Source organism: Acomys minous, assembly GCF_964271855.1.
Source record: "Acomys minous genome assembly, chromosome: 3".
NCBI classification, from domain to species: Eukaryota; Metazoa; Chordata; class Mammalia; order Rodentia; family Muridae; genus Acomys; species Acomys minous.
This window is the reverse complement of record NC_140485.1, coordinates 43,544,309-43,560,539: the sequence shown is the minus strand read 5'-3', so window position 1 is coordinate 43,560,539 and position 16,231 is coordinate 43,544,309. Positions and strand designations below refer to the sequence as shown.

The 16,231-nt window shown below is 40.4% G+C and overlaps 1 protein-coding gene across 2 annotated transcripts in view; it reads left to right on the top strand.

Moving 5' to 3' along the window:
- Positions 1-9,869, top strand: part of FBXO3 (F-box protein 3) — a 34,720-nt gene extending 24,851 nt beyond the window's left edge. The window contains exons 9-11 of one of the 2 annotated variants that reach the window (XM_084774638.1): positions 1,547-1,662; positions 2,979-3,169; positions 8,246-9,869. In XM_084774638.1, the coding sequence (XP_084630764.1) occupies positions 1,547-1,662; positions 2,979-3,169; positions 8,246-8,452 (514 nt within the window). In that variant the 3' untranslated portion in view covers positions 8,453-9,869. Of the gene's footprint in view, positions 1-1,546; positions 1,663-2,978; positions 3,170-4,120; positions 5,757-8,245 lie in introns of those variants that run through there. The other variant, XM_084774639.1, reaches the window with a different exon arrangement.
- The last annotated feature ends 6,362 nt before the right edge of the window (positions 9,870-16,231 follow it).

Genomic DNA, 16,231 nt, shown 5'->3' with positions numbered 1-16,231 from the left:
TCTCTGCTTCTTGAGCAGGCAGCCACATCCATCCAATATTTAAGTGGGTTCTGGGGCTCCAAACACCAGCCCTTATGTCTCTGCCCACCGAGCCATCTCCCTAGCTCTAAAGTACACTTACAGTCTTCAAATTACATTTTTAAATCATTGTATGTGCATGTGTGAGTAGTCTCCAGAGGTCAGCCTATGGGAGTTGGTTCTCTTCTCTTATGGATCCTGGGATGGTTCTCAGCTTGTTAGATTTGGCAGAAATGCTTTATCCACTGAGCCGTCTCACCACCCTGCTAAGGCCCACTTTGTTGTTGCTTTTTTTTTTTTTTTTTTTTTTTGAGACAGAGTTTCTCTGTATAGCCTTGGCTGTCCTGGACTTGCTTTGTAGACCAAGCTGGCTTTGAATGCACTGAGACCTGCCTTCTTCTGCCTCCCAGAGCACTGAGATTACAGGTATATGCCACTGTGCCTGGCTTAAGGTACATTTTGAGAAATAGTTTCGTGCTGAAGTTTGCAGAAAAGTTAATAAATTTTCAACTATACAGTGTTCACAAAGAAGTTTGAAAAGTTATGGGGTTTTTTTGTATGTTTTGTTTTACTTTGTTTTTTGTTGCATGTGACCAGAGTATACATTATTGTTTCAGATACTGCAGGAACTGAACCACTAGGTTATAATTATTAAAGCTCTATGTTCAATTTATAATGTAATTTAGGAGCTACTACATTGCCAAACAGAAAACCATGCATTTAAAATTTTATGTGGCCTATCTATTTCAATTTCAAAATGTAATAAATATGTGTGGAGTGTTTCATGTGTGTCATACAGAGTATTAGATGTTTGATTTGATTGAATATAAAAGCAAATACTTTAAATTTACTGTATTTAGAAATGTTCTGTGCTTAGGCAGAAAGATAACCTGATGTTCCAAGCATAGTTTAGATATTTGTTTTTGTTTAGATCCTATCTAGAATTAAGATTTGTTTAAAATAGAAACACCTTCTGCACTTACCAGGTACTCAGTAAGTGCAGAAAACAGAGACAGGTCCCTAGAGAAATAAGGGAATGAATGGTAGCATCTAGACACAGAGTTGAAGTGTGATCTCAGCAATTGGCTTCATTTTGCTTTTAGCTAAAATTAGCATGTTAGAAACTAATGGAAAAAAAAGAATTGTGTTGCATAGGTTTGAATGAATGAATGAATGAATGAATGAGTTCTTCAGAAGTTTTTCATCGCACTATATCCAGAAAGTGTCTGCCAAATGGATATTTATTTGTGTAGCCAAAGATAGTTGTTACTGCTATTTTGCATTCATTAATGAGGCCTTTCTGTTGTTAGTTCTTACTGAATAATAGTTGCATAAATTGAGTGAAAGCATCTCCATGGGGGGGGAATTAGCCCAATTAAAGCAATGTCTTTGAGAACTTGCGGCTGACAAGGACTTTGGGTTAGATTCATTAATTTTCTCTGAAAGTCTTTCATAGTGTTAATTCAATGCTGTAGTACTTAAAAAAACAAAAAGTAGACAAATACATATGCCCTGCTCTTTTCTCAAGGATTGAAATGTCAAGGGATGCACTTCCTGAGAAAGCCTGCCAGTTGGATAGTCGCTACTGGAGGATAACGAACGCCAAAGGGGATGTGGAAGAAGTTCAAGGGCCTGGAGTAGTTGGTATGTCACCCAAGGTTTATATTTCATGTCAAAGGCTTCAAAGAAAGTTGAGACTGTGTGCACATAAATGTAATTTGTGGAGGTCATTAACCTATCACTTTAGTCCCTGAAATGTCAGCTTTTCTAAAACCATAGAATTATTCAAGGATCGATTTCCCTTTCTGTGGATCACCAAGGGTTCTTTGATTATTTTTCTTGTGTTCTCTTGTTTTGTTTTGTTTTGTTTTTTTACTGTTATTATGTTCTGTGAGTTAGGCGGCACAGGATAGTAAGAAAATAAATTTCATATTAGTAATCTTTATAAATATTGGAGGTGAATGTTGAAATTAATAGCACAGATTTGATTTTCCTTTGTTATTATTGATGCTGCTCTTCCAGAAGACCCGAGTACAGTTCCTAGCACCCATGTTAGGCCAGTCATAAGCACCTGTAACGTCAGCTACAGGGATCCACTACCTTCTGGTCTCTGTGAGCACCTATATAGATAATTAAAATATAAACATTTATTTGTTTGTTTATTTTGCTGGTCTGGCAGTCTTTATGTAGACTAAACTGGACTTGAACTCTACCTGCATCTGCCCCTGAGTGCTGGGACAAAAGATGTGTGTCATTACATCTGACTGAAATACAAAATAAATCTCAAAAAAGAGAATCTTGTGCTAAGGAATTGCATTAGAGCTGTAATTCTTTTCTGTCATTTGATTGTTGGTGTAAGGACCTGCCTCTGTAACTGACGGTTATCCAGATTGAATATTAGGCATGCATCTTGTAACCTTATGTTTTAGTCTCTTACTGCTATAGGAATTAGGTTGCCTTTATGTTTGGTTGAACTACTGTCTCAGCTTTGACACTTTTCTATTATTTATGTTTTAAAGGTTATGTCAACTTTGAAAAAAAAAGTATGCCTCTTAAATTTTGTTTCACTAACTATTCCCCACCTGCTACTTTGTAGAATTTGGGGAATAAAACCATGGGCTGGTGAGATGGCTCAGCAGGCAGAGACGAGCCCCACAAACCTGCTGGCCTAAGGTCCATCCTTGGGACCCACATGATGGAAGGGAAACAGTTCCCACAAGTTGCCCTCTGCCCTTCACGCACAAAAGGTCTCCAGCCCCCAAGATCTGATTAATAAGTAAATATCAAGAGGAGTTAAACCATCATGAAATCAGCACTGTCAATATTTTGTTGTATAACCTTTTAGAGTTTTGTTTCTATTTGTGCAATTCACACAACTTACATAGCATCTTGAGACTATATTTACTATAAGGAAGGAGTGAATGTTATACTTTGGTTTATTGTTACTGTTTTCTCTGCAGGTGAATTTCCAATTATTAGCCCAGGTCGGATATATGAATACACAAGCTGCACCACATTTTCTACAACATCAGGCTATATGGAAGGGTATTATACCTTCCATTTTCTGTACTTTAAGGACAAGGTCTTTAATGTTGCCATCCCCCGATTCCATATGGCATGTCCAACATTCAGGGTGTCTATAGCCCGACTGGTAAGTTAACTTTTTTCTAATGCTGGATTATATGACTGTAGAATTATCCTAAAGACCATCTTTCTTTCGGTAGATGAGTAGTTTATAAATGATGCCACCCCACCCGACTCCCCACCCAAAGTGGAAATTTTGAGGAAGTATCTTAGGGTTGTATTGATATATGAAGCCAGAAGAATAAGTTTATTTTAGATAAGACTGCTCTTACCTATTTTGCAGATTAAACTTTTCCACTGCTTCCAACAGTAGGTATGTGGCCTATTTATATTAGAAGATGTGATACTTTTGTCATTAAGACTTAGAAAACAGTTTCTTACAGATTTACTATTTGCTAAGATTCCCCATTTAGTAAAATAAATAGTATCCTAGAGAAATCATCATATAGGGTTTATTTGATAGGAATATACTTTTAGCAGTCTTCTGTGATAATTTTTCAAGTCAACCAGGCATATTTTACAGATCTCTTTCTTAAGGTTACTCTGTGATACGTGACTCTAATTTATGGACTGTAAAATAATTGCAGTGTGTGAAGTACTGTGTTACATATTGGGAATAATATATTCAGGATGCACCTGAGTTGTAGACTTAGAATGCTTGTAAAGTGCCCCCCCCACCCCAGCCTCTGGAATGCGTAGGTTTGAGGTAATTCTAGAACAGTGGACAAACCACTAGCATTACTGAAAGAGGACCCATTCTCAACTCTGGTTTGGAAGGGAAAGAATGATGATGAAGAGCGTAGGGAAAGGACCTATACTAGTCCACACTTAAGTAAAGCTTGAGCTTTCTTCCCGGCAGGAGATGCTAGAAACTGTGTTACCAGTATGGAGAATGTGTTAGTCCCAGGAATAGACTTCCATTTTCTTTCTTGGGTGAAGAAGATGAGAAGGAGGGCTTGAGATAGGGTATTATTATGTAGCCCAGACTGGCCTCAAACTCACTGTTTTCTTACCTCAGCCTCCCAAGTGCTAGATGCGTGCCACCATGCCTGCAACAGACCAGACTTCCATTTTTGGCCTACACCAGACCAGACTTCCATTCTCGGTTAGCCCAGAGTCTATATGAGCTTATCCTTAAATGGGTGATATTCGTCAGTGAAGCTGTCTGGAACTGGAGTTTACTTTGTGGGAAAATTTTAAAATATGGACTTATTTCTTTAATATGTATATTTTCTATTTCTTCTTGTTTCAGTTTTGGTAATTTGTGCCTTTCAAGAAATTTGTTCATGTCATCTAAATGTTAGATTTGTTAGCATAAAGTTACAATATTCCCTTGATATCCTTTTTTTTTTTTTTTTGGTTCAAGACAGGGTTTCTCTGTGTAGACTTGGCTGTCCTGGACTCACTTTGTAGACAAGGCTGGCTTCAAACTCACAGCAATCCACCTGCCTCTGCCTCCCGAGTGCTGGGATTACAGGCGTGCGCCACCATGCTCAGCTCCCTTGATATCCGTTTATTGACTACAAGAGCTGTAGTCAAATAACTCTTTTATTCTTAGTACTGGTGATTATCTCTTTTTTTAAAAAATCACATCATTTTTTATTGACCATTCAAAAGAACATTTAGTTTTGATGGACTTTCTGTACTGTTTGCCTTTTTTTTTTTTTCTATTTCAGTGATTGGTACAGTTGTCTTTATTTCTCTCCTACTTAACTTGGATTTAATTCACTTTTGTTGTAGTTTTAAAGGTAAAAGTTTAGATTATTGATTGTAGACCTTTCCTGTTTCTAAGCACTATTTTTGCTGTATTGTACAAATTTTTATATATTTTGGTTAATATTTAGTTCAAAATACTCTCAGATTTTTCTTGTGACTTTGACTTATGACTGCATAGAAATGTTAATTTTTAAGTATTTGGACATTTTTCATTTGTCTTTTGCTTATTGGTTTCTAATATTATTATGGTTAGAGAACTTACTATGTGTTGCTGATATTTTTAATGTCTTATGGCCCCAAGTTATGTGAAGAATTTCTATATCTTGGTAAATGATCTTTGTGTATTTGAAAAGAATGTATATTCTGCCGTGTGAGAACTTATTCCCAATGTCAGGCCAAGCTGGTGCATTGCTCTATGGTGTTTGTCAGTTATCTGTATATTTATTGCTCTTTTTTGTCCCTTACTTCAGCCATTGAAGAGATTATTGTTGAAATCTTTAGTTAATGTTATAGCTCTGTCCATTTCTCACTTCATTTTTGTCAGATTTGCCTCATGCATTTTTGAGGTTATATAATTTTGTGCCAGTGCTTAGGATTGTTGTCTTTTATGGAAGCAGTTCTTTATTATTATCATCTCTACTAACATTCCTTGTCCTAAAGGTAAGAGCATTGAGGTATGTTTGGGAGGCAGTTGAATTGGTCAGCTTGGTCTTTTTGTTGCTTATTTTTAATATGTTTCAGTGGATGTGTAAAGTATGGGTTTACTTAAGGACAGTGGGCCTCATCACCTCCTTAGATGTATAAAAATCATTGACAACTCCTGAAAACTTGTTTACATGGTCATGCCAGTATTTACCATATTAGAAATTAAAGCAGGACATTTTAAATAGTATCAATTCCTTTTAAAATCACAATAAACTTTTACATGTTCAAGCCTCTTAACTGTCTTTATTTATTAGAGTTTTAGTTTCAGTTTTGTTTTGTTTTTAACTACAAGAAAAAGTAGTTGACCTGCTTTACAGAAAATGGTTTTTTTTCCCCAATGATGGAGTCAATAGGAAAAAAGTGAGAATTGTGTCTTATTTTAACCAACATAAAAGATAGTGGGGTTATATTTGTTGACCTTTCTTATTTCTAGTCTTTTCCTTGATACAGAAGTTGAATTGTGTTTTGCTTCTTTTGTCTTCCACCAGTCTGATTATTTACTAGGCTTCATAATTTCTTTTTCTTTACACTTGCCACTGTAACTACACTCTGCTTAGTTTAATGATGTCCCTATGTCGGGTATTTATTGTGCTTGATTGAGGGCACTGTGAACATTCTTGATGCTTCTGTGGTCCATTCTCCTCTGTTCCTGTCTTATCTGCTGTTGGCATAGTACACTTTCATCTAAGTATTTTTCTCTCTAACCACATTTGATTTCTTTCATAGTTCTTGTTTTCTTCATTAATATAATAATCATACTACCTGATGGCCATGTTTTAGGATCTCCAAAGCCTTCCCCATCCCTTTTTTTGTACCTTCTACAGAATTTTGAAGTCTTCATTCTTTAGATTTAAAAAATAATCTAAGGTTAAAATAATAAAATAACATGTAAGTCACATTTGTATATATTTTCTGATTGTTATTGCTGTGTTATAATAAATTCTAAATGACACAATTTCTTTCTCCTACATTTTCATTTGCTCATTAAACAAGTGTCTGAGTATTGTAGTAAACAATATAATCAAAACCCCTGCCTTGGATTTTATATTCTAATTGGAAGAAACTAACATGTGCTCTTATGTCAAGTAACCAATGTGGTGGAGAAAAATCAGAGGATAGTACTCTGCTGGGTTCTACTATAAAGATGTGTCAGGAAAGGTTTTGGAGCTATGTAAGTAGAGATACAACAGGAATGAAGGGATTTGTGGAAGAATATTCAGCCAAAGAAGTACTCAGTGTGAGTGTTCTTAGGCAACTATGGGCTTATAGTGTGTTTGACCCAAGAAAGCTTGAGTACAGGAGCAAGGGAAAGAGAGAGAGAGAGAGAGAGAGAGAGAGAGAGAGAGAGAGAGAGAGAGAGAGAGAGAAGTTAGAAATTAGATCAAAGTAGCCATTATAGACTATGTGAGAACCTGTCTTTAAAATAAAAATTGGGCATGGTGGCACATACCTTTAATCCCAGCACTTGGGAGACAGAGGCGGATCACTGTGAGTTCAAGGCCAGCCTGGTCTACAAAGTGAGTCCAGAACAACCAAGGCTACACAGAGAAACCCTGTCTCAAAAAACAAACAAAAAAGGGGGGATAGGCAGAGCAGTACCAATAATATTAAGGATGTTTGTTGACATCATGCACTAAATTTCTCAGGACTCAGATTACCAGCTGAGCCTTGCTTGTTCAAATTCTGGCCAATAAAACAACTCTTCATCGAGTCTTCAAACTTGTGTAAGAGAAGATGGCAGCCAAGTTAAAGCCACAGCCCAGTTAAGGATGTCTGCTTAAGCAGAATGGCATTCTGACATTGCATGGTCATCATCACTCCTGTCCCAGAGCCTCCATGTCTCCTTTCAGTCTTGACTGATGTTAGGGAATCAGCAAAGTGACACTGTGGCTGAGGCAGTTAGGAAAGGGCACTATGTTCTCCTGGAACATCTGCCTTTGGTGTCCTGAGACCTAGTGTGAGAAGCCCAGTTCCCATGAAATTGCCATGCTGGAGAAGGCATGTAGAAAGCCAACTTCAAGGTGGAAGGAAGTGCCCACCAGGCTCCAGATATTTGGATCATCCCAGTCCAGGTACCAGATGTGTGTGAAGAAGCCCTTGAGGTGAAGCTTGGCTGCAGTCACCATTCAACTGTAGCATCATGAGAGACTTGAAGCCAGAAATACTCCACTGGGTACTTGCCAGATAACCAACCACAGGAGCTAGGAGAAGATAATTAATGATTGCTGTTGTTATAAGCAATTGAAAAAATAAAAATTTTTTTTCAAAAGTAGAGGCTACTGATGTTTAAATTAAGATGATGTATCTTTGTAACTCAATAAAAGATCTTTTAAGAATCATGCATAAAAATTACTAGTAGAGATCACATCTGATTAATATTTTCATATCTATTTGTAAGCAGACAGACTTAGAAAAATAACAAATATATTACTATAAGTTCATTAACTTTATTGTGGGTTATTAATATACCTACCTCCATGTATGAATTACCAACTACTATGTGAAGAACAAGCACTGTCTTAATGAAATGTGTTACCATTAAAACCATATTGGGCGTTATTTAACACGTGGTACGATGTACAGCCTAGGATCTTACATCATGAGATAGTGCTGTTCAGGTCTATGAAAACATGTGCCTAGCAAGTCTAGTTCTTTGTATTCTAGGCTATAAAATATTTTTAAAAACTGATATTTTTCTCATCAAAAGATTTTCTCTTTTAAGGAAATGGGTCCTGATGAATATGAAGAGATGGAAGAGGAAGCTGAGGAGGAGGAGGAGGAAGAAAATGATGATGACTCAGCAGACATGGGCGAATCAGATGACTCAGATGAGGATGAGAATGAATCAGATGGGGGTGAAGGGGAGGAGAGGCGGAGAAGGGTCTTTGGTGCTCCCATCCGCAGACGCCGCTGCTCGCGTCTTTTTTAGCTGCCGCTGAAGGAAGCTCTGGGATGACTCTATTCTGTTAAATAGATTTGTCAATAATGTAAATAACTGAGCTCAGCATATAGCAGGAAACTAGCACGAAATGTTGTGCCAGACCTAGGCTCTCTATGACACCACATTAGGAGTTGGATCGGTTTGGTTTGGTTTGTGTTATAGTTAAAGGAAGAAATGGGGATCTTTTGTTTTCTTTTCCAGGAGTCAGTGAAAGCAGTTCTCCAGCTAAAGAGCAGATGTTTCTTTAAAATATTTTCTACTTAAAACAAAACACAACACAGACGTGAAGGGAAAATGGTTTTGGATGAGGATTTTTTACATGAAGCAGAAATAATCACACAAGGCTAGAAAGAAACTGTCTGATTGACTGAAAAGACCTTTTCAGTTGTTTAGAAACTAACAACATTTGTAACTAGCTTAATCCTCTTCATGGTTATTAGTATTTTATACTCATGGGGAACTAATTGACTAACTTGAATAGGAATAGTTTGCCCTTCCATAGACAATCTACCTTTGAATTTAGTCTTTGTCACACAGACCTTGAGTTGCAAATTTTTATCATTACCTTTAATTTATAGTCTTCAACTTAATAACATTGGACTCTAAAGTTCTCACACTATGACCTTTCTCACATTATTTACAGAGTCATCATTTTAAATGTAGTTTGTAAAAGTATGTAGAGTGTTGTTAAATATTCTTCACAGTGTCCCATGTAGTCTAAATTTGTAAATATGTATTTTGTTTTGTTTCTTTATACATTTGTCTAACTTTGTGGTAAGTGATCTGAATTTTATGTTAGGGTTAAGGATATTTTCCTGAAACATGACTTTTTTTAATCTCAATTATATAATTCAGAGTTTGGAATGAAATCCTTTAAGTGTCAAAAACTCCTTATTTTAAAAACAATTTTGTGTAAGTGCCTATTTCCCATAAACTAGTACGACGCCTGTGTTCCTCAGATAGGCGGTGGCAATGGTACTCGCTGCCTGAAGGTTCTGCTGGCTTTGATTATGCTCTTTGGTTCTCCATCAGTTTTACTCTAAAACAGTTTTCTTGTGGAGAAAATTTAGGGAGAGCCATCTCAAGGCCAAGTAAGTGCCTGCTCTCAGGAACCATGAGCAGACTTGCCCTTTTACAGTGACAGATCAGGATATTCTGAGTCATTTTCCTACTTATTTTTCATAAAACAGTACAATCACATGGTGTTTCAACAACAGAAGCCAGCAGCAGCCTCACCCTGTGTATACCACATCTGTTGAATGTCTCATTTCTCTTGTGCTTGATTAAATCTGATGTTTTGTTTGTTATGGCTCCAAAGCACACCGGATCCACTGCTGATGTTGATAGTAAGTTGTCATCAAGTGATTGATCCAGAAATGAAATTAAAAGTGATTAATGACCATGGGGTAGGGGTCACTAGTGGCTGTTGCTTACCAAGTCAGCTGTTCCACCAGAGCTGTATGCTCAAAGAATAAGAACAGATGTGGCATAAGCTGTTGAGCATCTGCTTCATTGACAGCAGTAAGATAGAATTAAAGAAAGGTCAGATCAGATCTGGAGAACCTTGTAATGACCTAACTTGATACAAATGTGTCCTGAACACCATGATGACCACTGCCAAAGCAGGGTGTGTCTGCAGGGATGAAAGAGATGACTGGACCTGCCTAGGATGTCAGAGTTACTGAGAGCTATGGGTGGGTCTAAAAATGATTTAGTGGTTGTTAGAAAATGCAAACAACGAGTGGAGAATCTGAAAGCTTCTGTGTGGAGCTAGGCCGATTAACTTTAAAGCTAAAAAACTGATTGTGGAAAGCAGTTACTTGCCAGAGTAAAACCTTCCTCTATTCCATCTAGGTTTGTATAACATACATTCTCTGGTGCTTGCACGGTGATGAAGTCACCTGGCAACACAGTCACCTAATGATTCATTTCTTGAACTATATACCCACTGTTAAGTGATAACATGACTATTATCAGACTGCTAAATACTATTCAGGCTACCCCCCTTTTGTCAACTGTTTTCACTTAGGCTGCTATAACAAAACACCTTTGATTGTAATTTACAATAGAAAAAGTAGCCAGGCAATGGTGGCACATACCTGTAATCCCAGTTTGAGAGGCTGATTGAGACAGGATTCCGGTGAGTTTAAGACCCGCCTGGGCTACAGAGTAAAATCCTGTCTTTAAAAAAAAAAAAAAAAAAAGCTGAGAAGTTTTTAAGGGTACTAATCTCACTCATGAAGACAGTCCTCATAATAGGCAGCCTAGCGTCTGCTTTGTGGATTAGTCTATTTAATGCATGGGTAGGGCACAGACAGAAAACACTCAAACCCTAGCATCAACCCACTTTAAAAAGGACTTTCCCAATAAATCAGTAGTTAAGAAACTGTGTAAAAGTTGGCCCCATACTACCTTGCCGTTCTTTGAATCTTTTTTCTAGTGTACTGATGATGGCTCCCTGTCCCTCAGTGCTGTCTAGTGTTTGTCACAGTGCTTCAAGATTGCTTAGCTTTCCTTCAAAATTTGCCTTCTTGGTATATTCAACAGACTTTGTTGTATTATTTTTCTTGGAGAGAGGACAGTAGCAGACCAAAGAAAATTTCATCCAAGCCCAGTTTAGTAGGCCAATAAATTTTTGAGGATTACTAACAGGACCGTGCATGATTGACAGCTGTAATGGAGGAACAACAAAGCAGCCTGGAGGACTTACCAAAGTTCTCTCGCTTCCTGGGAAACTCAAGAACACACACACACAACTCAAGCTGTGGGGAGCCCACTGCTCCACCCCACCCCCACCCCCACCTGCCACTGCTAACACTATCATCATTCCCAAAGAGCTATGTAGCCCTTAAGCATCGGGCCACTAAAATTTAAAGTGCTTGCTGTTAGTCGTCCTCCCTTCAAGGCAGTCACCTCCTCCTTCCTGGCCTAGAGCTGTGGAGACATGAGACAAAATGGCCACACTGCTGTCATCCCGAGTCCTCAGGCAAGGTTGAATGAACCAATTGCTCTCTCAAGTGATTATTATTAAACTTTTTACTATTATTAAACTTTCTCATGGACTTCATACAGATTGGGTAAAACTCCTACTTTAGCTCTCCTATAATTAAGAGCCCTCCCAAAGGGCTGGAGAGATGGCTCAGAGGTTAAGGACACTGACTGCTCTTCCTGGAGGTCCTGAGTTCAATTCCCAGCAACCACATGGTGGCTCACAACTATCTATAATGTGATCTGATGCCCTCTTGTGCCCTGCAGGTGTACCTGCAGGCAGCACTGTATATCTCCTAATCTCCTCCTTTTGAGCTCATGTATGGATGACCAATTTCACCCGCTGGCCTCACATCTCAACCATCATCTCTTCCTGATCACCTTCCTAACCCCTTATTATGCTACCTTCACACTCTGCTTTGGAACTTTACCCACCACCATTTGCCTCAGCCTCAGGCTGATCCTCTTTCCTTTGCAATCAATATCGGAGACCTAGTCCTCCTTTCTCCTCCAGGTCAAACTTCCCCTCCTCATTCTCCTGAATGGACAGGCCCCTTCAGGGTCATACCCCAACTGCAGCCAAGCTTGATGGCTTCCCCCACTAGGTTCACCTTTTCATCTCCAACCCTTTATAATAATACCTCAAAGTAATCCTCCTTTTTACATCCCAACCCCAACAGGACCTTTGCTCTCTTAAGTTTCTGAAGAGACCAATGTCAACCAGCCTTCCTCTGGTCTCAGAAGGATGAGGCCTTATGCACCTGCTCAAACTCAAGCCCAACCCTATTGGGTCATGGCTATTCCTTACACCCATCAGTAGTGAGCTCTGTGTATGGAGATTTAAGATCCAGGAAACATATACTCAGCAGGCTAACCAGACCACTCATGTGGTGGGGTCTGGAGACTGCTCACTAACAGTTTGCAAAAAGGAGATACTTATCCCCATAACCCCCAAATCCATTTCTAAAACATCTGTCCCCTATGCCTGTTTTCTCTATGATCAAACTAAAACTTACTGTTGACATTGGCCAGAGACTAATGGAGGCTGCTCTTATTGGTCCTGTAGGGGACATAGTGCATACTCAAAAGGGAGTTTACCTTTTATACAGAATTGGGAATCTTTTACATCCTAATTAAGGACCCATGCCACCCTAGATGAAAGAAGAGATCATCAGTAAACTTTACTACAGTATTTACCACAGTTGCCCATCAAGCACAATAAAAATACAGAGTACACTCTCCCAGTCCGTAGGTATATATACCATAGAAGAAGTGGTCCAAAGCTCCTCAGGCCCTCACATCTGATTCTGATAATATTCCCACTTCCCTGTCATATGGTCTCTTGTTTCAGACCTTAACTTCTGCATATCAACTATTACATGACACTCTGCCTAACCACTTTGGGGAGTGCTGGCTGTGTCCCTCCTGGGTCAAATTCACAACCATCCTTTGTGACCTCACCCATTGTCTTACTAGATTCTTTCACTTTGCCGCTTGTTAAGTGCACAAGGCCAATTATCTCTACCACCCCTTATCTCTCCCACGTCTCTCTCTCTGTTACCACAAGCTGCTTTAATTCTTCAGGAACACACTTTGTGGGCATCCTAGAATCCAAAGACTGTAATAATACCCTAACCATTAGTAGTACTACCACCGAGCCCTTATGTCCATATATTTACAATTCCTCAATTATCTGCAGCACTCACGTATACCATTGCCTACCTGCTGAAGGGCTTGGAACTTGTAGCCTGGTATTCTCTTTTTAAAAAAACTAGGGGAGGTACCTGATGAAGAACTGATTCCCATCACCAGGTTTATAGTGGCACGGCATAATAAATGAGTGATTCAAATCATATCATTTCCCATTTCTAACAGTCCTGGGCATAACTGATGGTGTCGCCACTGGAACTGCCTACTTCAGTAACTATTTGCCATAAGCTATCCTCCCAATTTATCCAGGATTTCCACCGGGTGGCTCAAATCATCCTTACCCTCCAAGGCCAGATAGACTCCCTGGCCACAGTAGTATTGCAAAATTCGTGAGGATTAGATTTACTAAGAGCAGAGAGAGGTGGTCTTTGTCTCCTCCTTGGGGAGGAATGTTGCTTTTATGTCAGTCAGGAATAGTAAAGGATAAGATCTGACAACTTCAGACAGATCCCCAAAACCATAAAAAACAAAAAGAAGCCTCTGGCCAATGGGCCATTGACAGTCCAGTATGGGATTCCCTTAACTCCATTACTCATTTTAATTCTACTAGTTTTATCCTGCCCCATAAACTTCTTGCCTAAATCTTTACAACAACAAATTCAAAGGATCTCTAATCAGACTTTCAATCAGATCCTATTACAGAATTACCGACCCTTAACTACAGAGCCGTAAGTCTGCAACACTGAAGTATGCCTAACCAGACTTCCCCCAAGGACCTCGGCACCCAAGATCAGCAGGAAGCAGTCTAGTGATAGTGAGACACCCCCCCCCCCTTTACAACCTGCCCTTTGCAAATCCCCAATTTTTATTAAACAAAAAATGGGGAAATGTAGAAATTCTGGCGCTGGAGCAGCACCACTGTCCCTGTCACTGATGCCCAGACCAGGGGCCATTCTACCACTGCCGTTGTCACCACTGCTGCTGCTAAGAACCCCCCCCCCCCCGTCTCTGTCTGTCTGTCTGTCTGTCTGTCTGTCTGTCTGTCTCTCTCTCTCACTCTCTCTCTCTCTCTCTCTCTCTCTCTCTCTCTCTCTCTCTCTCTCTCTCTCTCTCTCTCTCTCTCTCACACACACACACACACTCATTTAGGAATTTCTCCTTGCTCAGCATTACCAACCCCCCTCCCTCAGTCCTTCAGCCCAGAGTGCCTAACTCTATCACCACTCCCACAAGTTATGTATCCTTTAAACATTGGGCACTAAAATTTAAAATGGCTTGCGGGCAGTCCTTCCCAGCTCAGGGCAGTCACCTCCTCCATTCTGTCCTGGAGCTGTGGAGATGGGAGACAAAATGGCTGCCACTCCTGTCAGTGCCCCAGCAGGAGCTGTCCAGGGTGACTATTCCTGCCTGATCCTACCCTTGCCCTCGGCTTCTATGGGAGCTGTCTATGGTGTCTATTCCTGCTTCAGCTGGCTGCTCAGTGAAAACCGGACACCTTCCCTGCCTCTGAATGCCTACTGCTCCAGTCACGGGAACTGTCTATGTTGACATTCTTTTCTGCTTCAGCCTACTGCTTTCACAATGGACTCTGTAAATCTTTGATACATTGTAAACTTTACTACTCCTCAAGGCAGAAAAGTGGCCAGACCTCTGCCTGAGAAAGCTCTAGCAACCCAGCCACCCCCACCTTCCCTGAACTGCCATCTCCAGCCCCTGAGTAGGACTCATCCCAGATTATGCTAATTTGGGATGAAAAGTCTGGACAAATCCACCAATCCCTGAGCATCACCAGGCTTAAAATCCCACCAATCCGCATTCAGGAAATCCCTGCCCCAGAAAGCTCCGCCCCCTTAGAGACCCTATATAAAGGTTGTGTCTGTCTAGCTCTCTACTGTCTCCTCCCTGGAGCAGAGGCAGCCACTCCTGGATTTCTTCATCTCTTTTAAGAGATTTACTGCCTGCTGTGACTCTCTCACTGGAGGAGGAGGAGGAGGAGAAGCAAGAGAAGAAGAAGAAGAAGAAGAAGAAGAAGAAGAAGAAGAAGAAAAAGAAGAAGAAGGGCTCAGGTTCCAAGGCTCCTCAATTCCTCAGGGTTTAGGGGCAACACTTCCCTGGGAGCTGTGTTGTCTCTATTGAGGAAGCTTCTTCTCAGACTATGATGTTCCTGGGTTCCTGTGCCTCCACATACCCCTGGGACACTGTCCCACCTCAGGGCTGGGATACCTTCCCAGTTCTCAGAATTGTGGACACCCTTCCTCCCGAGTCCCGGAAGGCAGGCCACACCATCCACACAATGCACACAGCACATGCCCCAATCAATAGCAACATATACAAAAGTACACAAGAAGATGAAAGGGCATGGGAACCATCATAGGATGCAGGCACACTTTAAATATCAAAGCAGTCCTCACTCAAAGTCAGGAGATCCAGGATCTAGGTAGTGCCAATCCTGGGACTCATCAGAGGTTCCTGTAAGAGGAAAATGCCAAAGACTGATTTTTCCTCAAGAGAGTCTCTGTGGTTTCACTCCCTGCCTGCGATACTGGCTAGAAGGTGTTTGTCATCGACAGACAGACAGACAGACAGACAGACACACACACACACACACACACACACACACACACACACACACGTGTTGTATAGGACTATCCTCAGAGTCAAACTACTTCCATCTGCAGTTCAGTCGAGCTTGCTTGCAAAAGATCATCCTAGTTGGCCTTGTTGACTATTTACATCATCTCACAGAGGGCTGGGGAGAGTCACACAGCCTCCCTCACCTGACTATCCAGCTGCTCCTCTTAGGGCAACGCTGCTCTTACAGCGCTTGGCTTCAGGGAGGAGCTAAACAATTTAAGCTTGGGAAGGCTAGAGCAGGGGCCCTCTGTGTCTGAGGGAAAGACATCATCTCTGCTAGGTAATGACTTTCCAGTGTGGCTTTGGGGGGGGGGCACTCACACTCCCAGGAAAAAAAAAATACAAACAACAAAAAGCCATGCTCTGTAAGAAAGCTGAATAAACACATGGGTTCCTCGTAGTGGACTTTGATGAAATGGTACCTTTCTTGTTTGTCATTGAGACTTTAGGAAGAAAGTGGATGTTGTTCGCCATCAACCCCGCCCCCAAATGGGG